Consider the following 27,671-nt stretch of genomic DNA (forward strand, 5'->3'; position numbering starts at 1 on the left):
TCTAGGTTTTATTTTATTTTGTTGTCTGTTTTTTTATTTAGATTTTATGTGTTTTTATTTATTTTTCCTTTTTGCAACATATAGAATTTGGTAGGATACGGGAGAGAGAGTGAAGAGGGATGGAGGAAGACAGGAACAAAAGAAAATGGAGGATTAAAAAAAAAGAAAGAGAAAACAGAAGATTCTGCACAACCACAAACAATCTCACAAATTCCAGAAAAGGGAAAATGTTGGGTCTCTTTTTTTTTTTTTTGCCAAGATACAGAAAAAAAAACCCCAAAGACTTGCCGAAGTCTGTCACCTCTTCCCCGCGCTACGTCCCCCCTGCTCAACTGTTCCTCTTCCTCCGTGGGGAGGCATGCATCGTCACGGTGGTCGGTGGATTATTTTTATTGTTTCTTTATATTTTTTTTGCTGCTGTTGATCGCCATCTTCCCCGGGAGCTCTGCCCACTGGCCCCACCAGGTAAACGTCCCCCCTGCTCAGCTGTTCCTCTTCCTCCGTGGGGAGGCATGCATCGTCACGGTGGTCGGTGGTTTATTTTTATTGTTTCTTTATATTTTTTTTGCTGCTGTTGATCGCCGTCTTCCCCGGGAGCTCTGCCCAGTGGCCCCACCAGGAGCATGTCCCCCCCCACTGTCACCTCCCCGTCCCGTCCGGCTCCCCCTCCAGCGTCCTGCGACGAGCGATGCGACTCGGCTCCCTCCCGTGTCGTGGCATCCGCAGCCTCCCTCTATGCCAGGCAGTTGCGATTGCTGGAGCTAAATCGCATGGTTGCTGTAGCTGACGTAGGTCTGTTTGGTAGCCAGTGCTGGAAAGAGAGACAAACCTCACATGTATCGTTAATGAAGCCCACCCTCCCTTTCTGGCTCCTGTCCCATCACCCTGACCTGACTGTCGTGCCAGGAGATGCTGGCGGGGACGTGACGTGGGGTTTGCTCATGGATCCAGCCAGCGCCAGCACTCAGGGTCATTCCCTGCGAGGGCACTGAGCCGTGGCAGAGGGGCTGAGCCCCAGGGCAGCCCTTGGGGGCTCTCTAAAGACAGCTCATCCCGAAGAGAGACCCCAGGATGTGACATGAGCCATGGGGGATGTGTTCTCAGGCTCCTGTTCACTTCCCTCAGCAACTTCTTACAGACAAACCCACAGGTGCTCCACATGCCCGAAAGCTCAGCTTGCCCCAGCCCTGCAAGAACACGATTTGGGGTCCAAGCTGGGTGCCCCGCACCCCTGCACTCCATGGCAGCTGGGAGCTGAGCAGCAGGTGGCACAAAGCCAGCCAGCCCAGCTGCGTCCCTCACCAAGGATCCCTGTGCCCATGCTCAGGTGCTGGAGAAGCAGAGCACGTACGCTGCTGCCACCTTCCAGCTTCCCCAGATGCACCAGCCCCTCAGGACGGGGTTGAACACACAAGGAGAGGAGGCAGCAATGGCTACAAAGCCACCACACGTCCCAAACTGACGCCAGGGGAGCCGCAGCAAGGCCCAGAGCCAGGAAAAAGCCAGATAGCCCACTCCCCGCAGGGCTGCACTGCTGCCTTCAGGCTCGGAGGCTGCAGCACGTCACTTGCTTTTAGCAGCAGCCACTGCTCAGGGAGAGGTGGAAGCGGCAGCTTGCAACACCCTGGCTTGTCTCAGCACTTCGGCTGGGCACAATGCTCTGCAGAGATCTCACCATGAGGTCCCCAGGCACCATGGGGCTCAGCAGACACACGGACACCCTCCAGCCAAGGACACGGACAAGCGCTGGGACAGACAGCAAAGCCCAAGACACCATGAGCAGCACAAACATGTCCTCTGCAGAGACCATCCCCATGGCACTGCGCAGAGGGGACGCCCAGCAGCTCTCCCTCCGTCTCGGTGCCTCGCTGACAAATGAACTTGCTGCAGATTTCAGACTGGTATTCCCAGATAACAATTAGATAGGCCATAAGAAATTAGAGCTGACAGAGCTATTTGTTAGCCGCAATGTTTTTGTAGCCAGTCTGCCCATATCAAAGCCCTGTGAATTATTTATTCTGTTGTTTATTTAAGGATACATGACCTGCCAGTGACAGAGTGAAAAACGGCCCCTTGGTCCTGCGCTGACAACCCCACTGTGCCTCCTGCCCCCAGCATTGATGCCGTGCCCGGCTCCCTGCCTCGGCACACCTCGGGAGCACACTGCCAGCCCCGTGTGCACCGAGCTCCCATATTCCCCATGCGAGACACATCGGAGCCAAAGATGCGGCAGACAGGAGGCTCAGCTCTCCCTGCTCCTGGCACGTACGATCCTCAGAGGCTCCTGCTGCAAGTCTTACAGGGGAGAAGGATGCTCAGCGCAGTGGAGAGCATATAGGACTGTTTGGGTTCAGGTCCCAGACGAGGTGCTCGCTGCATCTGGGCCTCCAAGCCCTGCTGCAAAGGGAGTATCAGCCCTTTGTGCTGGCAGAGTCCTGGCCAGGAGCCGTGTGTGGCTGGAGAGGGACAAGGTCATGCTTGCACAGCATCACAGCCTGTGACACCGATGCCGTGGGGAGTCTGGCAAGAGGTGGCTCCCCAGGACAGGGCTGGCGTGCTCCTGGTGAGCCTTTACCATGGGGAGCCCACAGATACCCCCAGCCTTGCATGGAGCATCTCTGGCACAGACAAAATGCGGGTAACAGAGGGACCCCTACCCCCTGCCACCTTGGGATAGGACCACAGACCACACAGATCTGCGACAGCAGCTGACAAAAGTCACCTCCAGCATGGGTGGCGAGGGGGTTCTGACTGTGTAGCTGCCCTTCACAATGCAGATAGGTAGATGAAAGAGTTGATTATGCAGAGAGACTGCCTATGGAGAGACATTGCCAGCGAGAGCCATTACATTGAGCGATGCGGATACAGAGGTTATACAGAGATGCCAAGGGATATTAAATAGCTCAGGCTGGAAAGAGAGCAAGCGTGGGATTACAAAATCACGGATTTCCATGGAAATGCTGTTTGGTCTCCATCCCACTGATGCTGGAACCCAGAAGCTCTGCTGGTACATGAGGAACATTTGTATTTCCACGGGGTTTTCTTCAGATTTAGCCCAAATGGGATTTCCCTTCTCAAAGGACCCCAGCAGCATTGGCTCCAACCATTCCTTCCTCCTGCAAGGCTCTGTTTTTGGAAACCCAAATGCAGAACAGGCATGCACCCACTTTCCCAGGGTTTCCTGAGCCCCCAGCCTCTCTTCCCAGGGGAGACCGGTGGCTCTGTCCCTGTGTCAGCCTTAGCTCCAGCCTGGCTCCCGGGAACAGCCCACAGGCAGACAGCAAACACCTTTCCCCATCAGCCACACCAGAGCCTTCCTGGGAGCAGCTCCGGGCACCCAGGGTGGGCTGACATTAGGATCCCTCTCTGGGTGTTCGAGCAGATTTCCATGCGCCCAAGGCAGCATCTCGCCCGGCAGCGGCATGAGTGTGTCTCCAGCATTATTTCCCCTGCCACCCACCCAGCAGCATTTCCCACGGGATAATGCAAACAGGCCTGTGGAAGGATGGGAGCGCCAGGAGCAATCCCGATCAGAGGGAGGCAGGACACGTCCTTTCTCAGCTATGTGGCTGCGGTGATGGAAAACAGCGTTTCTTGGGTGGGAATAAATTAACAAAAGGGGAATCTTCCCTGCCCACAGACAGGAGATGATGCTGTCCCCTCGCCGAGAGCCAGGAATCCCCGCTCATGCCCCGGCTGGAGCGCAGATAACTGGAGCACACCTCCCTCCTTGGGGTGGCTTTAGGCACAGCGGGGAGCAGAGTGGCCCCCAGCCCGCGAGATGCATCCCTTCCCACGCTGCCCTCGCTCCTAGGGGATGGCGGGCCAAGCCACGGGGCGGGAGGGAGCTGAGATGTCCCTTTGCCAAGGAGCAGCGCTGCCGGCATTGCTTGCGCCTGTGGAGGACAAGATGGCTGGGGCCCACTGGTGAGCCAGGGCTTTGGGCTTCCCAGCACCATGTTGGTCCCCAGCAGGACCAGCTCCCCAACCCCACAGGGAGCCATGTTACCTTGTGTTTCCAGATTTTCGCAGAGCTCTGATTTGGCCTCTCCATTGGGGCGGAAACCTCCCTTCTGAGAGAACTTGTTGGACATGGTGGCCGCCGTCACCACCGCCTTGAGGCTCCGCTTGCGCTTGGGGACGTTCTGCTCTGGGTGGAAGAGGATGATGTACACCTTGGGCATGTAGAGCATGCCCAGGGACACCGAGGCACTCAGACTCACCGAGATGGTGAGCGTCGTGGTCTGGATGTACATCTGCAAGACACAAGAGCACGAGCTGAGACCCAGAACAGCTCTGTAGGATCCAGAAAGGGTCAGCTGGGAAAGGAAGAGAGGAAACAGGGGAACATGGAAACATTGGGGTTAAATAAATGAAGGGGTGGGGAGCCAGGGTTGGAAATGTTGGCAGTATTGCATCTTAAACATCAGACTCGACTTGTTGCACGGGCCAGGTGCACCCAGAGAGGCCTTCGGCTCACTTTTGCTGTTTCCCCACCTGCAAACACAGGAAGGCTGTGCTGGTGCCCTGACCCGCATTTCGGGGCCGTAGCACAGCCTCCCTGTGCGAAGCCCTCCCAGCACTCATGCATGTTCCAGCAGCAACCTGCCAGCACCCCAACTCAAAAACATCACCAGAGACAGAGCCCCCGTGCCCTCTTCACCCTCCCTCTCTCCTCCCCAGCACTCGCAGCACGCTCCACCAGCCGCAGGGCGGGAGCTCCAATGCTGTGGTGATGGGCACAGCAAGGACACCCACTCCCAAGGCCCGGCCCGGGGCACCCTCCATTCCCCCATCTCCCTTCAACAGGTAATTCCCATTCCCCAGCTGGCTCCCTGGGCCGTTGTCATGTAAGTCACATATTACACACCGACGTTGCCTTTCTGCAGTCAAAACTAATTTCACGCTCACTGTCCAGGACTAACAGTGACAGATGTTTTGCAAAATGAAAGCCCATTAATCTGACTGTAGAATAATCCATTTTTCTACGGAAAGCGTTTGGCAGGCTCCTCACAAGCCGGGGGCATCTGAAGCAGGCAGCAATGGGAGGCGAAGAGACCCCCTCCCTCCGCCCATCCCCACCTCTCGCCCCCGAGCAACACGGGAGGCCGGGTGAGCAACCCCCTCCATGAGCATCCCTGCTCCCTCAGCGTCCCTGCTCCCGGCACAGGGCTCCGTCCTCTCCAGCATCCTCTCCTCTACCGCATAGCTCACTTGTTGGGTCTCTCCAGGCTGAGCAGGGAGAGGGCTCTGGGTCTTTGGGTGCCTTTGCACGCACCTTTTTTTCTTTTCCAGCTGTGCTCAGATGTCAGGGCTGTTTTGCATGTCGCTAACAAGGTTTTAGAAGGAGGCTTAAGGCAGTTGCTGAACTTTATCCCATGGCTCAGTCACAGCGTGGTGTCCGGGGTTTCTTCTGCAGTTGTTTCACGTGTGGGATTTAGTGCCGTGCAAGGCGGCAGGACCTGGAGGAGCCAACGGAAGCCTGGGGACCGCAGCATCAGCGAGGGCAGGGGGTCCCCACCTCCCCAGTTGCACATGCTTAACTTGGGGGATCGCTTTCTGGAGTCAATAGAGCAAAAAGGTGACCAAGGACAGAAACTGAGCACAGAGGCTCTACGCGGCTCCCCTGGGAGAAGGTGCATGGAGGCAGCTCCGACCCATGAGCAAGAGCCAGCGGGAGGCAACAGCTCCCGGCCGGGGCTGTCATCCCACCCCAGGACCTGCGGGTCCCAGGTGTCACCATGCAAAGAAACATTTCACTCTCTTCTGCTTCAGAAACAAACGCACAGGTCCAAAAGTGTTTCAACTCAACCCAAAAGGAAAAAAGCAACAAAGCTTGTTCTGAGTCAACCAAAAAGTTTCATTTATCCCCAGAATAAAACCTATTGCTGTCACATGCGCTGGTTTGTTTGTTCCACCTTCTCTCTATATGCATGCAGAGTGAATCTAGGCAGTTTTTGGAAATAAAAATGTCATTTCATCAAGGAAAGTCAAAACGTATCTCTGTGCCAGAATATCTGCTCTTTTTTTTTCTTTTTTTTTTTTCCTTTTTTTCCTTCCCTTTTTTTTTTCTTTTTTTTCTTTTTTTTCGCTGAGACTCTCCAGATGTTGCCGCAGGTGTCCTGGACTGTAAGGACCAGACTTGCTGGGAATGAGGGCAGCACTGGGACGCCAACTCCAGGCACCCCAACCTCTGTCCCGGGGGACCGGCGCAACTCGTCTCGGCACCAGTGTGACACCCCATGGGACACGGCTGAGGCTCAGCAGCCCTTCACCTCCCCGGCTCCCCCGCCTGCCCACCCTCCTGGTCCTCAGCAGATGCCTTTCGGAGGAGCCTCACTTTTCAATCCAGCAATTTCTGTATTTCCTGTCTCAGCAGCGACTCCCATCCGTGCCTCGGGACTCGGAGGCGTTTCGGCGAAGAGGGAGAGAGCAGCTGAGCTTGAGCTCAGACAAGACGTCTCCGTGCACGCTTCCCCCTACGCGCCTGGATCGGGGCTCCAGCCCCCAGTGCCACCGGGGACTCCCCTCCGCCAAGAGCCTGGGCAGCCCCAGTGGCACCAGCTCCAGGCTCCCCAAGCTCCCCCCATCTCTTAGCCCTCCTCAAACCCCTGCAGCACTTTTGGGGTCTCACAGAGCCACCGTGGCTACCTTCACCCTAATTATGCATTTGCCAGAAACAGCCCCGTTTTCTGCAGCTTGCGCTAACCTTAACAGCTTTGCATCACGCCGCAGCAAGCCCCTTTTCAGCTCAGAGAGGAATATTTTTAGCCTGGAGTCTAAACACAGCCACGAAGCACTGCACAGTTAACCTTTTGCCACATCAAAAAATGACCATTTCTCATGATTTTGGCTCCTAGTCTCTTAATTGGTTTCCAACCCAGAACCCCACTTTGCCCCTCCGTTAATGACACTTGAGCTTCCTCAAGAGCCCTTTAAGGTGTGCGCTGCAGTTGTAAAAGAATTCACAGCTCCTGGTCCAGCAGCATCCGCTGCTTCATGGATAGGATCAAAGAACACAGCCTGTCTCTGACTCAGGACGATGACGCTGCGTCGAGGGACCGCAGCAACCCTAAATGACCCAGCACAAGTCCCCAAGCCCGGCGCTGTGTCCAGACTTGCCCCAGGGCTGGATGAGCCCGTCCTGCCCCGGCAGGAGCAGTCCAGGCTCAAGGCACAGCCCTGCACAGCTTGTGTTTGTCCAAAAGCAAGTCTCTAATCCCCCCCCCCTCTAAATGCAGGCCTGACCCCTAATCCCCCCCCCCCTCTAAATGCAGGCCTGACCCAGCTACGAGAGATTTTGAACCGCCACGGGTGCCGGGGAAGGGAAAACCCTCTCAACCCTCATCCAGCGCTGCTAAACAAACCACTGGACAGTCCTCATTCCTTCCTCTCTCCTTCTTTTTCCTTGCTGAAAGCAAATGTGATAAACAGAGAACCAGACAATGACACCACTGTTCAGCTGCCGCCATATCAGTGCAGGAAATTGTCTCTTTCTTTAGATCCTCTTTTATTGCTATTTCTGTAATCCGCTGGGATCGGCAGAGATAAGAGGTTCTTCTGAGAAAAGGCTTGGGGGACTTGTTATAATAAGATGCCACCTCCATGCAAAGTTGTAGGCACGAGGTAAAGCAAAATAAAATAAAAATGGAGACTTTTATCCAGCTCCTCCAGACCATAAGGCAGCCTTGGCCACAGGCTCAGATGGGGTCGGGGCAGAGGTGCCAGGCAGTGTTTGGAGGTGTGGGTCCACCCCGTGGCATCCTCAGGACTCGAGCGAAACTCCAGCCGTGCTCTCTGAGGAGAACAACAGCCCGGCCGACGCTCCTGGCTTTTCTTTTCCCAGGTGTGCTGACCCTCCACGGTGCCCAGCGGGGCCTCGGTCCCGGCAGCAACGGGACGAAGGCGAGGGGATCCCTCCCCGCGGAAAACTGGGGATGCCCTGCCGAGCATCCTGTGCAGCATCAGTACCACCGCCGGGTGATGCCAATGCCTATACCCCCAGTTTTCATCCCATGGACACGCTCAGAGCCAGATCCTCTGTGCAGGCTGCGTAACGACACCTTTTTCACCTTTTTCTCCCCAAGACTGCAAACCAGCAGCTGAAGCATCGAGGCAGTACTGGGCACCCGATTCCTCCAGCTGCCCCTTTGAGCGCATCCATTGCCCTTCAGCCGCAGCCTGGAGACACTCAGAGCTCACATCCCACGGCAGCATGGCCGAGCCAAAACACCACAAAATCCTCCTGGGATTGCTCAGCGGACGCCACGGCAGCAGCAGGCTTTAAGAAAGAGAGCTGCGTCCAAGGGGAGTTGGGAACATCACTTTTTCTGCCTCTAATCAGCTTGTTAGCAGCTTAATAACAGAGAAGCCCTGCACATTACAAGCCCCCGAAGTGAGGCACAGCCTATTGTCAAATTGCTGCTTGACAGCCAGCTTTCGGCAGCCCTAAATTATCCCATGACAAGCTGCAGTGAAGAGGTGAGCAACCTTGCGCATAATCTACAATCATTATCATTTCCATCTTTATTACCCACAGTATGCCGAGCACATTAAGGAGGCTTTAAGGGAGCTTTTGTTTTGCAATAATTTCTTAAAAAACCTGCTTTCTTGTTAGTATCTCCCCTGCCATGTCATCAAAATGGAAATGCTGCAAAAGGCTCCATTTATTTCCTTTAATTCTCCTTTATGTTTCTAGCCAGCACGGGCTGGCTTAGTAGAGACTTTTTGGTTGAGCCAAGGTTAAAGGTGCCCGTGCAGACCCGGCCTCCTTGAGCTCCAGGGTTTCATGCTCTGAGCAGAGACAGCTCTCCAGGACACACGTGAAACTCTGGTGTCCGCAGCAAAAGATCTCCTGGTCTTTCCCAGTAAACCACCCCCGGCCCTTCTGCAATAGGTGTTTCCAAAACCTGTGGCTTAGCATCATGGGGGATACGCTCGGGGGAAATTATCCCAGTCGTGATGGGTCCAGAGAGGGAATCCAGGCAGTGGGTCACCCCGGGGATTTCCAGGGAATAGCAACACCAAGGTTTATTTGTCACAGGCAGCTCCAGGCTGGCAGGCGTGAGCTGTTTGCATTTAACAAAAATGCGATTCTTGTTTTGGTTGGCAGGCAAAGGGGATTTGGGTCTCATTCATGAGATTTTTCTTCTTTGTTCTCACTCCCTCTCACTTGAGCACGGAGCTTCATCTGGGCTGGCCTCGGTCCCGCGGGTACCAGCACCGGGACCACCCTCCAGGAGCCAAGGACGGGGAGAAGGACAGACAGACAGGTTGTTTCACAGCACAAATCCACCTCTAGGATTATCTGGCCTGGCCTCGTCTACACTGTGTGCAAAGTCACATTTGGAGTCGCAGGGGATGCTCGCTCCCCGAGCCCCTCAGCAAGACGGAGCCACTCTGCTCTCCCTGCAGCTCTGTGCCACCCTGCCCGCTGCAGCTCAGCCGAGCAATTTGTCGTCGGTGCTGTGTTGCCAAACACATAGGTGTTAATTAAAATCACAGCGAAACGGTAATCGAGTGAGAAGCCGCAAGCTCCCGCATGCCCCGGCGAGGGAGGGGACACGCCGAGGGGTTGCTCTGCTCCCTCTCCTTTGCCCTTGCCCTCTGCTACTTCCAGCTCTCAGGGATTTTGGAGAGCAGGTCCGTCTCTCCAGCCTCCATCACTGACTCAGCACTGGGAAAAGGAGCCAGCTGGGCAGCGCTCGGACCCTCTTCCATGCAGAAACGGTGCTCATGACACTGGGGGCCTGGATCTGCCCCGGGGACTCGTCCTCCCCCAGCCCACACGGCAGCAGCCTGTGCTGCGCACAGCCTCCCTGTCTGGAGAGGGGCAACGGGGCCAACGGGGCACAGACAACCAGAGGGAGAGGGAGGAGATGAAACAGGAAAGCCAGGAAGGGAAGAGTGAGGAAAACCACAAAAAATGGGAAAAGGAAAATGGGATTGGAGGCAGTGGTCTCTGCTCCCCGGTACAGCAAGAGGTTTGCAAACCAACGCTTCACACCACGATTCCCAAGCCGGCCGGACCGCAGAGAAGCACCCTTCCTTGCTTAGGACATGTCAGCCTCTCTCAGCCCCCTTCCTTGCAGCCCACAGGGTCACCAGCCAGACCTCTCCCCTCCTCCCTTACCTTTTCCGCCGACTGCGACGTCCCAAAAAATATAGGGATGAAGGCTAACCACACAATGCAAGTAGTGTACATGGTGAACCCGATGGGTTTGGCTTCGTTAAAGGTCTCCGGGACCCCGCGGGTCTTAATAGCATACACAGTGCAGGTGACCATGAGAAGCATGCTGTACCCAAGCAAACAGATGAGGGAGAGATCCGAAATGTCACATTTGAGGATGCCCCGGGCAAAGTGGGGGTTTGTAGTCCGCTGGTCCTCGTAGTCAATGACAGAGTGGGACGGGTCCACGATGAACCAGATGCAGACACCCACGAGCTGCAGCGAGATGAGGCTGAAGGTGATGACCAGCTGGGAAGCGGGGCTGATGAACCGGGGGGCACTCACCGACTTCTTGCCCTGCTCAAAGATGCGGTAGATGCGGTTGGTCTTGGTGAGCAGGGCAGCGTAGCTGATGCTCATGCCAAGCCCTAGGAAGATGCGTCGCAAGGAGCACGTGCTCAAGTCGGGCTCGGCAATCATGAGGAAGGTGGTGGCGTAGCAGAGGAAGATGCCCGTCAGCAGGACATAGCTCAGCTCCCGCCCCGACGCCTTGACGATGGGTGTATCATTGTAGCGCACGAAGGTGATCACCACGAAAAGGGTGGCGATGATGCCCACAATGGCGATGAAGACGGGCACCACTGCCCAGGGTGAGCTCCACTCCAGCTTGATGATGGGGATGGGGGTGCAGCTGGTGTGGTTCTCGTTGGGCCGCTCGTTGAAGTGGCACCGCTTGCAGTGGAACTCGTCCAGCTGGTACTGGTAGCCGTCGCAGCGCTCGCAGTGCCAGCAGCAAGGAATGCCCTTCACCAACTTCTTCCTCTCACCCGGCTTGCAGGGCAGGCTGCAGATGGAGCTGGGGAGCTGGCTCCCGCCCCCTGGCCACAGCATGCTCTCCACCTGTGGGGCAAGATGGCACCAGCCCCACTGACGCTTGAGCTGGGCCTGTCAAGCATCCCTGGGACATGGGGGGACGCCCCGCCTCTGCTAGCAGCAGTGTTGCCCGGATCCGGCCCCTCGCTCCATCAGTACATCCCATGAAGGACCCCAGCCCTACCCAGCATGGGGCCAGGGAGGCGGTGAAGCTCTCCATCGGCCTTTTGGGAAGATTCAACACCCAAAACAAAGTCCCTCCTTCCCTGGGAAAACCCCCTCTGCTCTGTCCTGGCTTCTCCTTCCCTTATCAGAGCTGCAAAGTCAGATGCCCAGAGCCTGTGGGATACGGTCACACGCGCTGATGGTGGGTCACCATGGCTGAACCACAAGTGTGTACTTGGGGGACACCCTCCCCTCCGACCCCTCCCCAAGTTTGGCTGCCTAACTTTGCACCCGTGGGCTCCCTGCCTCCCAGTCAGGTTTGCTACACCCTACGTGGCCTCGATGGGTGCAGGAGAAATCTTCAGGACCTTCCCCTTGGCACAGACAGTGCACGGCCACGCCGCAGGCACCAGCCAGCCCCCAGCCTTACTTTTAGGTGGAGGTGGTCGGTCCATTGCCCGATGACTTTGTACTCAGGAGTGGAGTTCCTGATCTGGTACTGGTAGATGTCGTAACGCCCCGGCGCGTCTCCGTTCTCGTTGAATGTCACAGGAGTCCCAGCAATGCCTGCAAGAGAGGCAGGGCTCAGCACCCGCAGCACCCAGCAGCACGGGGTGCCCTGGGTGATGGTGGCGAAGGGGGCTCTGGTTTGATGCTTCCCCCTTGGCCTGGGGTTTCTCAGCGCTGGGAGTGCCACAAGCTGCCAGGACGATGCCAGCACGGGCACAGGGTGGAGGAAGCAATTGGGGAAAAGAAAACCAGCCCCAAACCTAAGCTGGTGCAGGGACTTTATGGTATCGACCCACCGACGCCCCCAGGAGCCGGAGCTCACTGAGCGATGCCAGGCACCGAGCGCTGTTACACCAGGCGGTTTACTGCTTCTTTTAAGAAAGGGGGAAAAAGCAGCTTTAAAGTTAAATCAAGTGAACTGTGCAGATAAATACTAATGAAAGGAAGGAAGAGAAAAATCAAGCAAGAGGGAAAAATAAATAAAAGAGACACTGCAGAGGAGATCACAGAGTGGAGATAAATAGAAGTAATAAGGAGGACAAGACAGAAAATGTTTATTAAGGAGATAGAGCAGAGGAAAAGATGCATTTCCAGAGGAGATCTGAAGACAGACAAGGACACAGCAGCGTGATTCAGCGGGACCTCTGCCAGCCGTGATGCGAGGAGGCGGCAGGGGAGAGTGGGCGAGGGGAGAGGCCAGGCAGGCAGGATGGCAGGGTGAGGGCAGGATTGCTGCCGGGTTACTCTCCAAAGGCTCCCAGGAGATGTGGAAGCTCAGACCTCCTCGTCTGCTGATCTGCTGCAAAACCACCCTGTCTTTGCACCCAGCATTTGCAGTGCAGTGGGTGCCAAATGATAACACGAATAAATTGTGGGTGCTGCTGTGTGACCCATAATGGGGGGACAACCTGAGACACCCAGCCCCACGGGGCCGTTCCTCCCCACCACCCCCGGGGACGGACAGACCTGAGAAGTTGACGTTGCGGATGTACTTGAGCAGCTCCACGCCGTCCACCGGGTCCATCCTGGGGCACAGCCCCACCTTGCCAGGGCACAGGTTCTTGTGCATGTCGTGCAGAGCGTGCCCCATGGCGTAGACGGCGTCGATGACAAACTGAACCTTGCCCTCCTGCTCGTACGAGGAGTCCTGTCCGATCCGCTCTCGGTCTGAGGATACACGTAAAGCAGGGCTGCCATCTCCTTGCCGTTCCAGCCATTCCCCGCAGGGACGTTTCTGCTGCAGCCAAACCCTTGCAAACAAGCCCGCTCTGGACTGAAGCAGCTGGAAACTCCAACCCCATTCCCAAAACTACAAACCCATCAGCCAGCCGGGGCACCTCTTTCCCAGCAGGAAGCTTATGCGACCTAGGCATGCCCCAGGAAGGAGCTGCAGGGCAGAAATGCATCTCAAACACCACCAAACTCCTCCCAAAACAAAATCCACATTGCAGATGTATTTTGCAGTGCCAGCCCAGGGCACCAGCTGTGTCTGCAGTGCCAGGGCTCAGGGCTCAAGCCTCTCCCCCAGCTGAAAGTCCTCCCGTCACCTGTGTGTCCCTTGTCTGGAGGGGTCAGGAGGGACAGCTGGGGGACGCTGTGGCTCTCACCCCAGCCCCTCTGAGCAGCACGCCGGGAAGGTTTGGGGTACATGAGCTGGCCTCTGCAGGCAGGAGGAGGGTGACGTGCAGCCAAGAAACACATTCACTGGGGAAATACCCAACCAACTTCCCTGTAATGTAGTTCTGAAAATGTGGGTGCTGGCACTCAGCTGTGCTTCCAAGAGCCCTTGCGCTGTCACGTCTCAGTGCCATGGGACATCCCTGTACTCCCAGGTCCACCAGCAGGACGCGGGCTGGGCTGTGATCGATGTCCCATCCTCACCCCCATGGCCTGACCTCCTTCATCTTGCCAGGAGCTCGCACTAGCTCAGTCTCTATCAGCGGCGTCAAGGGACCGCCCAGGCAGTATCCATCACTGGCTGTGTGTCCTCCATCTCATTCCCGAAGCCTCCTGTCACCCTGCTCCCCTCATCACCCCCTGCCACCCTCCCACCCCACTGACCCCGCAGCCCTTTGCAGCCTCTCCGGCTATCCCGGCTTGCAGGATCCTGCAAGGATCTGGTAATTACCAGCAACAGCTGCCTGCCTCTCCTGTCATAACCGCCCTTAATGGGACTAGAAACATGTTAATCATTTAGCAAAAGACACCGATTAATGTAGCACGCTGTTAATTACAGCTAAGAAAGCGTCTCCCATGGGGCGACGCTGCATCGGAGAGCCACGGCCTCTGCACCTCCATCACTGCCTCTGCAGCATGGCCGGGCACCCTGCCAGGCCACAGCTCCTTCAGCAACAGTGAAAGGGAAGGAGGGTTCCTCAGGGAGCCGGAGGCACAGCCTTCAACCTCCAGAGAGGCAGAGGCATCCTAGAAAGCCATCCAAGGCTGTCCAAAATTAATTCTGGCTCCACCATGCACGGATGCTCCCTGATGCAAGGTGTGGATTTACGGTGACTGCAGGGGACCAGGGCACAGAACGTGTGGAGCCGGGGACAGAAAAGGCACAGGCAAGCAGTGGTTGCTGATCCCCTCCCTCCCCGCTGCGGGAAGGTGGGACGAAGCCAGCGCTGGATGCGGAGCAAATCTCCGCCGAGCAGGGATGTCCCCGAGAACCACGCGCTCGGAGGTCCCTGTGCCGGGACGGAGCGCGAAACGTGCCACTGACAAGGCACTAAAGCAAATTGATAGCAAACTGACCAACAAGAAAAGATGGTATCAAGGAGGTGAATTTATAGCCCATCCTTCAAAGTTATGAAAATGCTTTTGGACTACGTGGAGATTACTCATGCGAAACCCGTCAAGTTATCCTTTCTTCTACATTATTGACAAGGGCTATTAATCTTCTCCCTCAACTTCGGGCTTTTCCCCGCATTCATCTCTCAAGGCGCAGACAAGCCACTCTATCTTGTCAAGATAATTACCCATTAAAAAAAAAGGGTGTAATAGACTGTCCAGGGGAGCTGAGCCCGTGGGGATGTCCCAGCCCCACTGCCACCCCCGGCACCGTCCTGCCGCCCCGCAGAGGCTGCTGAGCCCAGGGGACACACGGGACCCAGGACTCGTCCCTTCCCAGCTCCTCGGCTTCCTGGCAGGCACCTCAAATCCCACGCAGGTCCCAGCAAGTAAAATCCAACCCGCTGTGATAACACAGGCTGTGGAGCCTGGATTTGCCTCCCAAACATCGCTCTGGCTTGCAGCGAGCAGCACCAGCCTAGCGTGGTGGGAGAAGCCGGCTCCGGTGCCAAAGCTGAGCTGTTGCAGATAAGCAGACGTCTCTGGGGCCGTCCGTCGGGCACCTTGCCCCAGGCCCCAGCTGCTTTTTGCAGACAGGAGTTAGGCTGGTGCACAGAGGGGGCAACACGGAGCAGAAAGCCGAGGCTTGTTTCTGACATGGAGACAATAAATCTCCACCAAACTCACAGTAGATTAGGGCCACAAAAGAGATGTGACCCCACTGATTATAATAGCGGGGTCGTGCATCATTCTACAGGGCTGATAATTAATTTTCAAGTGCGTGATGAGCCTCCGTGGGCACCCCTTGGAGGACAGACGCTGCTATCTTCTCAAGTGGTGGATGAGACAGGATTAGCATCAATTCCCATCACATCGCCGGTGCCAGCTTTCGACAGGAGTTAATCAGAATTGCTCACAGTGCTGCTCCGGAGAGCTGGGGGACGGTGTCACCTCTGAATCTCCAAATCTCATGGGTGCTGGCAGCAGCACCCAGCACCCATCGCCGTGTTTTCGGGCTAGGTGAGCCCATCTGGGGAGCAGGGACTGTCCCCTCATGAGGGATGCTCGCTGCAAACATCTCTCCCTCTGCAACGAGGGCTTGAGCTGCTCTCGCAGCGAGGCTGGCAGTGCCCGTTTGGACAGCCGGTGGATCTGAAGGAAAGCCAAGCAGAGGCATTGCCGGGATGCCCCTGCCCGCTCAGACCCGGCCTCGGTCAACAGGAGCCTTTTATCATCTTAACTACCAGGCGAGCAGTGCAAATCCTCCCCCGTTGGCCTGGCTGGGGCACGCTGTGCTGGAAAACAGCCAGTGCCACAAAAAAAACAACCCCATATTAAGAAGAGACTGGAGAGAAGCAAAACAGAAAGGGAAAAGAATATGAAGAATCACAAATAAAGAAGGAAAATCAAATAAAAGCTCCTCTGCCCCCCGCCCACGTTGCTGCTCTGCATCTATCCGCAGCCTGGTCGGGCGGAGGTGAGCGCGCAGAGAAATCCCCAGCCCTGCTTCAAAGCAGAGTTACCATCCAGCCCTGCTAAACGAAGGCGGTTAATTAGCTCTCCTGGAAAAAGAGTAGCTCGTAGGGCCTGGGAGCATCCTGCGGTCCCCGTGAGGGTGGCAGGTGGGGGGACGCAGCCCCGAGTCGTGCTCCGTCCTCCTGCCCTTGTCACCCCATTGGCCCGGCAAACCCGGCACTGCCATCGGCTCCTCCATCTCCGCTCGCAGCACCCCAGCACCTCCCCATCTGCATCCGCACGTGTGTGAATTATTAACGAAGCGGCAGCTGGCAGGATCCTTTCCAGCCCGGCTGGCCGGGCATGAGCAGGGGCTGGCTCTCCCATGGGAGCCTGCCCAGCCTGGGAGGGTCAGGGATGCAGCCCAGCGGAGGGAGTTTGGAGGTGGGGAAGGATGCTGAGGAGATCCTACTGCAAAAGCAGCTGGGAGATGGGTCCTTGCCTGATCCTGGTCCCAGCAGGACAGTCTGGGGATGGAGTGCACAGGTCCTGATGGGTGCTAGGACTGGTCTCAGGGATAATGCGAGCAGCTGCCAGCGGGAATTGCCCCAAAACCTGGTGCCCACCCCAGCCCTCACGCCTCACCTTCCTCCCAGCTCTCCCATACATGAACGAGAGCCATGAGCTGTCCTGTTCGGTAGTGGGACCCTTTGGTTTGTTTTTTGGGATGCAAAAGCAAGCAAAGCTGGCATTTCTCTGTGCATGTTGGTCTCTACCCAAACTTGAAGCTCATGGGGAAAGTCAGTACAAGTCCCTCTAGAAAAGAGCCCCAAATGGGACACTTGCATAAGCCATGCAAAGCACAGGAGCTCAGGGAACCGCACAGGCAGGTTATTTGCTTCATCGTGCATTATTTCCCCTCTCTGTTTATCTGTCAAGGAAACATTCAAGAGATCATTTATTTGCCGACAAATTCAGATAATTTAAAGACAGTTCCTAGGACATTTGCCATGTCGTGGTTTCAGCTGCCTCCACTAATACCTTGGCCCTGCAATATTGCTTGTTTAAATGCTACATTACTATGAAGATGAAGAGATCAGCGGTTTGCAGGACCTGCTCAGCATTTCCTGGTGCCGGGGATTTCTTGATACAATCGGGAAAGATGAGGAGCTCTCAGCTACCCAAGGCCACAGCCACGGACAAGTTTTCTTGCATGCTCTTGCTGCTTACCAAGCTCACGCCTATGCATTAGCCACAAGGCTACCTGGGGAAGCTGCAGCATTGGAAAGCCCTTGTGGGGACAGAGACATGTCCCCACGTCATCAGCTGAACACTTGATGAATGTCTGCAAGGGAGATGACGTGGAAGCACCATCCCTCTCATCCTCAGAGATAAAAGTGCGGAAAAAAAAAACCCTCAATGATCAAACTTTCCAGGAATGGCCAGGTCCATCTGCCCGCCGGCACACCACGGCTGCCACAGACATCCCTCCCAAGGAGACGGGGGGACGCGCCAATGTCCCCAAGTCCTGCCACGTCGCAGCCTGCGAGCCGCCACATCGTTATCTGTCTTCAGCTGGTGCCAGGCAGGCAGTAAATCTCTCCCATCTCTTCGTAAACGTCACCTCCTTGAGCCTCCAACCATCACCTCGGCCGCAGCGCTGTCAGCAAGACAGATCCCCTGGTTGCCTTGTTTACTGCATTAATCCCTACAAGCCTCTTTTAGCTGGAAATAGCTGAAAACGCAGAGTGAGGAGTGAGGAGGGGGCCTGCGATCAGGCTCTGCCGGGACGAGGCTCCCTGCCTGGAGCGGCGAAGGGGCACATCAGCAGAGCAGTTTGCAACAAGACACGGGCAAACACCACTCCAGCACGTGCCCCGGGGTGATCACCTCCTCTCCGGGCACCCCTGCACCCTCCCGTGGGGTGCCTGGCAGCACCCTCCCTGCGGGCATGGGCATGCTGCGGCCGCAGCCTCAATGCTGGCTAAGCAAGAGCTGGATCCTGACCCTGCGCTATCAGTTGGCCTCATTTCTTTGCAACCACCCCAGGTTTTAGCCTGCTCAGGTGAGATAGGAGCTGCTTGCAAGGGAGCAAGGATGCATTGGTGGCTTCGTACTTCACACGGGACAACAGTGCTTCTGCCAAGCACACGATGAGAAAGAGGCAGTTGTCCAAATGCTGCAAAACAATGCAGAATTCAGACCCAAATCCCCCAAATCTGGGTGGCTTTGTACCCGCAGAAGACGGGGCCAAGGGAAGGGAGCTGTGCAAGAAGCGCGCATGAAGAGGGAGCAGCCCTGGGAGCTTTGCACAGGGACTGTGCCTTCACACAGACACATCCAAGCAGGCTCCACATGCTTCCTGAATCACACACAGCACATCGGGATGCACAAAAGCATTTTTGTGCAGCATTCCTGCCCACTTTTAAGCGAGCCGCCGCCGTCATGAGCCCAATGGACACAGGAGTGCCTGCGCAGACGAGCGGCTCTGCACTGCCCACCTTCCCCACACTGCAGAAGCGCCAGCGTTTCTCCAGCCTTCCCCAAATTCCCACCTGGCTTTGATGCTTAGTCCAAAAAAAACCATATTCACAACCGACACCGCCATGCACGGAGCATTAATTGCCATGTAGCTGCCTTGAGCTGGGCTGGCAGCTCCGGAGCAATAAGGACGTGGCTGAGCTGAAAGGCCATAAGGGGAAAACAAGCGAAACTTTTTTAACACCTGCCCTGCGCTCTCTGCCATCGCCTTCACGTCCCTGTGCACCCCGTGCGATACAGCAACACACACCCACGAGCCTCCGCTCGCCCACAGCACCCCCACAGCTCTTACTGGTGCACTTCTTGATGCTGCTGCCCTTCTTCAGCGCGTGCCGGCTCAGCTTGCAGTGGAAATTTTCCTCCCAAAACTCAGCAAACCAGATGTTTCGGCGGTTGTTGTCCAGCGTCCTGCTGGAGAAGTAGCGGTCGAAACCTGGCCGGGGAAGAGGGGACGGAGGGGATAAATCTCTGGGATGGCAGAGAGATGCTTAACATGGCCCAAAAATCCCCAGGCAGAGGGGAAGGAGGGTCTTGTGAGCGATGGGGTCTAGGGACACATAAGAGTGCGGTGGGTTTGTGTCCGAGCTGCCACTCGGGCAAAGCTGCAGGCTGGAAAACCCACTCAGGGAAGACCCACTGCAAAACACAGAATCTTTCACAGCCAAAAACTTGCAGTTAAGGGCATGCCATCGGGGGGGACAGCCGACCCAGGGGGGAGCTGAGGGAGCCCACCGAGTGCAGCCCCTTACCTTTGACAGAGACCCGCTTGGGCAGGATGGTGACGGAGCCCTCAGCCACCTCCTCCAGGTGCAGGACCGGGGAGATTTTGGAGCCCCAGCTGTCCGAGCCCATCCAGATGAAGTGTCCCGTCTGGTTCGCCCTCTTGGCCGCCTCCAGCACCCTTCTGCAGAGAGAAGCAACAGGCGCTGGTGCTTGCCAGCACCTCGGGGCCGAGGCACCAGCTTCGCGTCCGGCCCCACGGAAGCGGGGATGCTGGCACGGGGCAGGGCTCAGCGCTGTTTGCATCTCCTGCTCTGGGCACTCGGTTGGCATCAGGCACCGTGCACGACCCAGAGCTATGGATACACGAGAGCAAAACGTGCTGCTCAGCTCCTGCACCCTCTGTCCTCCCCAGCCCGGGGAAACACAGGCTGCTTCTCCCACCTCATTTGCATATTTGCTGAGTGGTAATTGAATTTCCCTCTTAATTACCCAACATTAGGGGGGGAAAAAAAAAAAAAATCAGGTTACGCCGCAGCAGGCAGGAAAAGCAGCAGCACTGGAGAGCGCGCGTGTGCTCTCAGCTCCGATCAGCACTGCAAGCCATGAGAGAGAGCCGGTCAGTGCTGCCAGTGCCCAGGCTAGAGCTAAACTGGGCTCTGCTGGGCTCAACTGGGCAGCTGAGCAGTAGTGGGGAGCCGGAGATGCCATCTGTCCTGCCGAGCATCCCTCATTGTGGCCAGACACTTGCACGCTCCACCGGCGCCAGCCAGTTCAGAAAATCTTAGTAGGTGGATGGGAGCTTTCCTGGATCCGACCCTCCGGGCTCTTTTTTCCCACGGCTCACTGTCCCCTGGGGGGCTTGTGTGGGTCCTCAGCCCCGTGGGAGCAGGGCCCAGGGTAGCTTCGTCTCCCCATGCAGCGAGGAGGCAGGTTTGTGACTCACCCCCCACTGTCGGGAGCTGATCATTTCAAGTCCAGATGGTGTTTGAAACGCGTGATAAGGAAAAAAACCCCATACAAATCGAGCAGAGTGGAGACAAGATGGGAAGAGGCAGGCATGCTCTGGGAGCCGCAGGGCCAGCAAGCAGCCGGTGAGCCGTGCCGGCTGCTCCGTGCTCATCCCGGGTTGCCCCGAGCTCCAGGCGCATCCCGCCGCAGGGAGGTCAAAGCCCACGTCCCGCTCCGAGCACAAGCAGCATCTCCAGCTGCTCGCGGTCCTTGTGCGGGCCAGGATCTCCCCGGGGCAAATCGAGGACGTTCCTGTGAGATCGGTGATTTACACCCGATCTGAGCCAGGCAGAAATTCGAGCAACAACCATCCCCGGACCGTCTTGCTCGGCAGCACGGCCCTGCACATTTCGGGAGAGGCAGCACACCATCTTCCAGGCTCCGCAGCCCAAGCTGGCACAGGGGTCAGGATCACGGCAGTCTCCGTGCCCGGGCTAAATTCATGCTTACCCAACACGAGGTGGGTGTGCGTAAACTACCGTTCATGGGATGTAATCCTATTTGGATGGGTAAATGTTTACAAACCCCAGTTAATGGGGCTTGCCATTTACACAGCAAGGTAAATCCCCTGTTTCTCACCACACACCCGCGTAAATGTCAGGTTTGCAGACATTTCTATTAAGGAAGGAAAAAAGAAACTCAGAGCGTTTGCACATCTGATGTAAACTGATTTAAAATCGCAGTTTACCCACATTTACATAATGTTTGCTGATTAATAAATTAGATACTTAGGAAATCAGGGGTAGTTCCACGTGAATCATTCTGCTCCATAAACAACAGGAGCTGCAAGACATCGCTTTGCCTGTGGAGCAGCTCATCGCCTCGAAGCATGGCTGCGTCCCCAGCCCTGCCGGGCAGGCAAGGCGGCAAGGGGGAGTCCCCAAAAGGCCCCCCCCGGACCCCCTCCTCTTCCACGCTGGGGGCTGAAGCTGCACAGCAAAGCAGAACCAGTGCCTGAATCCTGCCGCAGCCGGTGCTCAGCAAGGCCCCACGCCAGCTCTGACCCAGCCTGTGAGCGGCATGAAGCAGCCGGGTCATGACAGCAGGGGTTTCCAAAGCCAACAGAAAGCGGATTTTTCCTTCTTTGAGCTCTGTGTTGCTGTGGTTTGATGGCAGCAACATGCCAGGCAGCCACTCTGAAGTCAGCTCTGGTGGGTCCCTGCTGCAGACACGTCCCTGGCACGCTGCGAGGTGCATCCTCTCCCCACTGCAGACACGTCCCTGCCACGCTGCAAAGGCAGCTACGCAGGCACATCTGCTCCACATTGCAGACAAATCTACACCACGTTGCAGACACACATGCACGCTGCAGGCATGGTCAGCTCCTGTTGCAGTGCCCAGCTCCTGCCATTAGCATCCCACGCCCCGGCCAGCAGCATGTGTAGAGCACGTCAGGCTCAACACGGGTGCCCTGAAGTGCATTCCCACCCCCCCCAGCCTCGCCCTTCCACACCTGATATCATCTTCGTTAGCGAAGATGATGACGGCCCGCGCGTGGGAGGTCTCCAGGAGGCGGCGGATGATCTTGTCGAACTCTCCTGGCTTGGGCTCCCGTGGGATCTTGACGGACTGGGCCACGCACACCCCACCTGCAGCAGAGAGAGTCCCAGCACTGAGACACCCCCACGAGTCCCCATCCCCTGGGGACAGCCCCTCTCCCAGGGTTCCTCGGCCCCACAACAGGCAAACGGGGGCCTCCCCAGCTCACCTGCACCCCAGCCACAGTGAGGGGCTCAGCACCGTGCCATCTCCACAGCCGACTGCCCCCAGAGCTCCCTGGCCACCACCCAGCCCCCCAGAACACGCACTCAAGCCCTCCCCTCATGCCTCCTCTCCCAGGTCGCTGCCTTCACCCCTCCTCTCCCCCCCAGCTCAGTTCTTCTGCACCGCCTTCCCTCCCATCCCTCATCTCTGCAGCTCATCTCTGCCTTCCACCCATTCCTGTCATCTCGAGCCACAACCACATCATGCCCCGTCCCCCCGACAGACACACGGTCCCATCCCGGTGGCTCGGAGAGGGTTTTCCAGCCAGCCCCGAGCACCAGCCCCTCCTCAGCCCAGGACTGGGTTTTGCAAAGGGCTCTGCACACGCAATGGTCAAATACTGGCAAAAACAGCCCGTGGGAAGAGGAGACTATGGGCTGCAGCCCTGGCACGAGCCCTTCGCCTCCGAGACAGCAGCCTGGCCCTGCAAAGGGTTTTATTCCCATCCCTGCGGCACCGGCCAAGCTCCCAGCCCAGCTTTCCACAGGGCAATTGCAAAAGCAGCTAATTAAAATTAAAAGAGACAAGGGGAAGCTGGCAATTGGAAGAGTCCACACACATGGCTGCTGGGCTCCCAGCCTCCAGCTCCAAAAAGCCAGAGCCCTCCTGCTCCTGCATTTTTGCAGATGCCAATAAAAAGAGAGATGGGAGAGAAAATTAAACATTGCAGGACCTTCTGGATGTAATTGATGGTCTCAATTTGCATAGTAAATGACACGGCTGATACCTCGCCTGCCACTAAAAGATCCCCGCTTAAGCAAAGGTCAGAGTAATTAGCACACGGCGGCAGGGAGAGATTTCCCAGCTTACTGCCCTGGAGAGGAGCAGGGGGAGGACAGGACAGGGACAGGTACCGAGGCGGACGCCTCCGAGATGGGAGGGTTCGTTCCCTCCCACAGGGCTGGAGGAAAATTGGGGTAAATTGGCCCCTTGCAGCCTAACGACAGAGAGAGGGGGGGGATCTGATGGGTGCCAAGCATGCAGCAAGGGAGATTGCAGGGATGGGGATAACAGCATCTCCCAGCAAATACCTGCTGGCCGGGGGAGCAGCCACCCAGCCCAGCCACAGAGAGGGTTTTTTTCAGGGTTTTTTTTTTTCCTGTGGCAAGAAATGGGGCCAATTTGCTGTTTGTTTCCCATATGGGGAGCCAGATGGATGGAGAGGTGGGAGTTGGATACACAGACTCCCAGACAGACAGATCAGCCAGGCAAGACAGGCAGCAGCAGGCAGCGCCGGCAGGATGGGCACGTCCCTGCCTGGGGCATGCTCGGCCCCGGTCACCGCTGAGCCTCTGGCCAGGCCAGGGTGGCACCGACTGTGCCGCCAGAGACGGCAGCTCCGGCTAAGGAGCCAGTGCAGCTTAATTACAGTTTCCATGGCAATAAAAGGAGAAAATCCAACAAAAGCAGCAGTTTGCAAACACGAGCGCCTTCCAAAAGCCCCGGCGCAGAGTCAGGCAGGTGCATGCACACGCAAGTGACAGCTTGGGGCCGGCACAAGCGCACACCTGCGTGCCACCAGGCACCAACACTGCAAGGTTCCCGTGCCTCCTGTGCTCTGCTCCGGGCTCGTGTGAGTGCAAGAAGGCACACGCCGTGACACGTGTCCCACCACAACACGTGCCCCTGCACATGCGTGTGCCCATGAGCGCGTGGCACAGGGACACGGGGGTTCCTGGCATGCACGTGGCAGCTGCAGCACCGGCCCCTTCCCAGCACGGCCAGAGCAAACCCAGCTTCAAGACTTTCCTGGGACAGCAGCAAGGCTTTGCATTGGGGTCCTCCACGAGCGTTTTATTCCCCTCGCCCCGAGCAGCGGCTTTGAGCATCCCCAGGATCTCGTGGCACTTGCAGGGGCAACAAGTGGCCTTGGGTGAGCTCGTGGCAGCGACCGTCGTCTTCTACGCATGGGAAGAGGGGGTGGCAGAGGAGACTGGTCCATAAATAAATAAGAAAGGAGACTAAATCGATGGCAATTCAGAAATGACCAAGTTACTCGGCAGCTCCGTTAAATCAAACTAACGAAGAACATAACAAAAAAGGGATACAGGCAATTAGGACGTAATGAGGACCTTATTAACGCAGTGGCTGCAGAGTGCGGAGCACGTGAGCGGGACGCGGCCAGGCCAGGGGGAGGGGAAAGCAGGGATGGGGACCCAAAAAAGTGGCTGGATGCCAGGAGAAGACTGCCCCGAGGATGGACACGGATGTCTGCAACCCCTGGCCCCCCCCCCCCCCCGCCTGTGCCCTACAGTTTACTACAGCTCATCGGGGCTCTCCAGGTTTAAAAATAACACAAATGTAGCCCAGCTAAAAGCCCTCGGAGGGTCTGGGAGCCTCACATTCCTGTAGCACCTTCCTCCAGCTGGCAACACTGCTTAACGTTTTTATCTTCTTAATTAATGAAATCTTCTTAACAATGAAAAAAAGAGGTCGGGGGGTCAGGGGGAGGTGGCTGGGGTGGGCAGAGCTGCACATTTCGGGGCAGCCCCGCTCACCTCCAGCAGCCCAGGGTCTCAGCACCTGCATTATTCATGGCCCCCGGGCACCACGGTGGGAAGGGGGATTTGCCAAGCGATGCTCCTACTGTCTTTGCACAAAAATCCATTTAGTCAAAACATTCCTTTAAAGCAAGAAATCAAAGTGAGGAGGCGGCGGCGATGGGGAGGAGGTGGCTGCTCTCCCTCCTCCGGTGGGATGGCGCAGCATCGCTCCCTGGCTCGGGCCAGGGTCTGACTCTGGGAGAAGGCAGGAGGTGAGGAACGGGGACCCCTTTCCTCCTCCAGCTTTGGGAAAGGGCCAAATTGGAGCAGGAATAGCGGGGAAGCCTCCAGGACCGGGACAGCATCCCACAACCAGCTGCTGGAGACAGCTTGGAGACAGGCGCCTGATTTAAGGATGCTCAGATGACATCCCATGCATGCCATCACTGATGGATGGCAGCGCGGGATGCAGGGCGCTTGCAGCAAGAAACAGCCTTGAAAACCCAACTTGAGCCCATTCCCAAACCTCCCGCGGGCTGGGACAGCAACCAGGCACCCAGAGGTGCAGTCCCAGGGTCTGGGAGCACCCGGAGCTGCTTTCAGCTCCTGGCCCAAGCCCCCACAGCAGTGGCAACCTGGTCCCACGGCAGCAGAGCCAGCAGCTTCGCAGGGAGGCTGCTGGGAAGAGCCAAAGATGAAATATTCAGCAGCCTGCATCCAGGGAAGTGAAATGGTGGGGATGTAATTATGGGAGGTGGCCAAGCATGCCCAGCGCTGCACTTGCAGCCCTTTCTCTGCCACCTTGCCAGAGCTTGCCGTAATGAGCGCACGCCGGTTAATAAGTGGCAGCCGCCCCGTCCCACCCAGGTGGGTCTCGGCGCAGATGTTTGTCAGGTCAAGAAGGAAAATCTCCCGTGCAAAACCAGGACGTGCAGTGAGAGCAGCTCTGCGAAGGGAAGGGTTTGCCGCAGGGCTCATCCTCCTGCAAACGATCCAGCCTCCTGCCAGGAGAGCCAGGCCAGCGGGGACGCATCTGCACCCGAATCCCACCTTGGCCCCTGGGGCAAAACTGTGAGGGGTGTGCAGCCAGTGCCACCCAACAGCCCTGTGCACCCATCCCAGCCGTGCAAAGCTTGCCTGTGATCGTATCACCCCCACCCCGGGCAGGGCAAAGCCTTCCGGGAGCAAACCGCTGCCTGCACCATCCTCAAGCGTATGGCCGTGTCTCTCCCACCGGCATCATCCGCAGCCCAGCGGGATCTCAGCCTCCCCCGGCAGCCCTGCGGCTCTGCCGGCCGCTCGCCGGGGGCCTCGGGGACTCTCCTCATTAAGGTGGGGTTAACGCGTGTTGTGAAACACAGGTCAGGGTTTAATCTCCACCATTACGGGCTCGGTGGGAGCGCAGCTGCTCCGGGAAGCGCGACACTGAAGTGCCCTCTTGATTGCAGGTAGATAATAAGCTTTTGCTGTCACTAACGTACACCATCAATCAGGGTGGAACCCCGGGGCTCCCTGCAGAGCTGGCAGCTGTGAAGCACTGGGTGAGCACAGACCTGACGCATTGGAGAAGGGGGGCCTGACTCAACCGTGCTGGGAACAGCGACGTGCATGTCCCCTCCACCGCAACGTGCTCCCTGGGCACCCTGAGGAGGGGATCGGGCTCTGCACAGCCCGACTTCTGCAAGCAGCACCTGCATGGCTCACCTGCATGCTCCTGGCCTTCCCTTCCTAACCCCAGCCGTTTAAATGAGATTCCCAAGCCTAGAGCCTTAATTGGCGAGCGGCTGGCTGCTCCCCTGCCCCGGGATTCATTATTCATGTCACTTCAAAGCCTCCAGGAACAGACTCATTAGAGGAGAAGTCATTAGGGACATGGCTCTGTGGCCTCGCAGACGCAAAGCTCCTGTGCCATCACAGGACTGCTGTGCTTTGGTCTAACCACGGAGCACGGGATGTCCTGCGCAGCGCGAGGGTTTGCACCGTCCACCCATCCGTCTGTCCATCCATCCGTCCACCCACCCATCCATCCTCAACACTGCAGCAGAAATAGGCTTTGCAATTTGGGGAAGGCTTCCTACATCCTATGGGTACCCGCACACAAGCCAGGCTGGGGATGGCAGTGTGATGGGGAAACGGCCTCGTGCCACGGCACGAGCCGAGGGAGAAAGGCAGCGCCGGCGAGCTGCCCTGGGTCCCATCTCAGGTGGCTCTAATCTCTCCTTTGTTGTGGTGGAGCCCTAATGAGAGCGATACCTGGATTATCCAGCGCTAATGCTGCGATATCCCACGAGTCCCAGTCCCGCTGCTGGCAAAGCGGCTCTGCTTCCAGCTCGGGCGTGCTTGGGGACACCAACCTGCCTTTGTCACCCAAAAGCGGCCCCAACACATCCCCTGGTGCAGCCAGATCTCAGTTTGTAGACTCCTGCACTTCACTGCAAGGTGGGCATCTTGCCCCTTCCCTCCTGGGAATACAAAGCGGGGAGCGATGGCAGCTGCAGTTTTTGCAGCCTGGTCCCACTTCGGGGATGGCAGGTCCCTCCTTGTGCGCCCTGGGCTCTGCATCACGTGTCCCCATCACCGGAGGCTCCTGGCACTCGCTGCCTGCCTCGTCCCTGGAAGCGGCTCAAATGCTGCTCTTCATAATGTCTGATGAGATTTCAAAACACTGAATCTGAGCAATTTGCGCTTGCTTTTCAGCTGCCTGCATTGCCGGGCTAAATCAGTAATTAATGAATTTGCAATGGGGAAAAGAAGGGGAAAAAAAAGCAAGTCTTCAGCTCAAACCTAGGGCCTTGGGTGGGATGCCAGGGAGCAGAAAATTCAAGTTTCTCACTTAGATGATAAACACCACAGACTGTGTCCATGGGAAGGATCTTCTGCTAAAGACCTAAGCAGGGGCTCAGGCAAGTCAAGCCCCCCAGCTCCTTCAGCCCCTCTGTGGGCGAGCTGCCCCTTGGGCTGCGTCTCCTTCCCCCTCACCCTGTTCCAGCCCTGAACTGGGAAGAGCCAGGAGACTCTGGGATTTCTGGGGAGGTTTATAGCGAGATTTTGCAGTCTTTCCCCGGTCTACTGCTCTGCAAAGGGAGCATCGCTCTGCAGTCAGAGGCTTGAGTTTATTCTCTGCAGCAGAAACCCCCACCCATCACACAGCTCTAGGAGCTGGGGCTTGAAGTGCCAGACGAGTCCCGGAA

General features: G+C 57.0%; 1 protein-coding gene across 2 annotated transcripts in view; it reads right to left on the bottom strand.

Annotated features, from left to right (window-relative positions):
- Nucleotides 1-498: 498 nt before the first annotated feature.
- GRM4 (glutamate metabotropic receptor 4) overlaps nucleotides 499-27,671 on the bottom strand; it is a 43,493-nt gene continuing 16,320 nt past the window's right edge. The window contains exons 3-10 of one of the 2 annotated variants that reach the window (XM_009272850.2): nucleotides 21,687-21,822; nucleotides 19,252-19,406; nucleotides 18,795-18,935; nucleotides 12,683-12,883; nucleotides 11,637-11,773; nucleotides 10,133-11,068; nucleotides 4,010-4,256; nucleotides 499-811 (exon numbers count right to left, since the gene is read on the bottom strand). In XM_009272850.2, coding sequence (XP_009271125.1) covers nucleotides 762-811; nucleotides 4,010-4,256; nucleotides 10,133-11,068; nucleotides 11,637-11,773; nucleotides 12,683-12,883; nucleotides 18,795-18,935; nucleotides 19,252-19,406; nucleotides 21,687-21,822 — 2,003 coding nt within the window. In that variant the 3' untranslated portion in view covers nucleotides 499-761. Of the gene's footprint in view, nucleotides 812-4,009; nucleotides 4,257-5,281; nucleotides 5,463-10,132; nucleotides 11,069-11,636; nucleotides 11,774-12,682; nucleotides 12,884-18,794; nucleotides 18,936-19,251; nucleotides 19,407-21,686; nucleotides 21,823-27,671 lie in introns of those variants that run through there. The other variant, XM_019470367.1, reaches the window with a different exon arrangement.

Source organism: Aptenodytes forsteri, unplaced genomic scaffold, assembly GCF_000699145.1.
Source record: "Aptenodytes forsteri isolate BGI_AS27 unplaced genomic scaffold, ASM69914v1 Scaffold142, whole genome shotgun sequence".
NCBI classification, from domain to species: Eukaryota; Metazoa; Chordata; class Aves; order Sphenisciformes; family Spheniscidae; genus Aptenodytes; species Aptenodytes forsteri.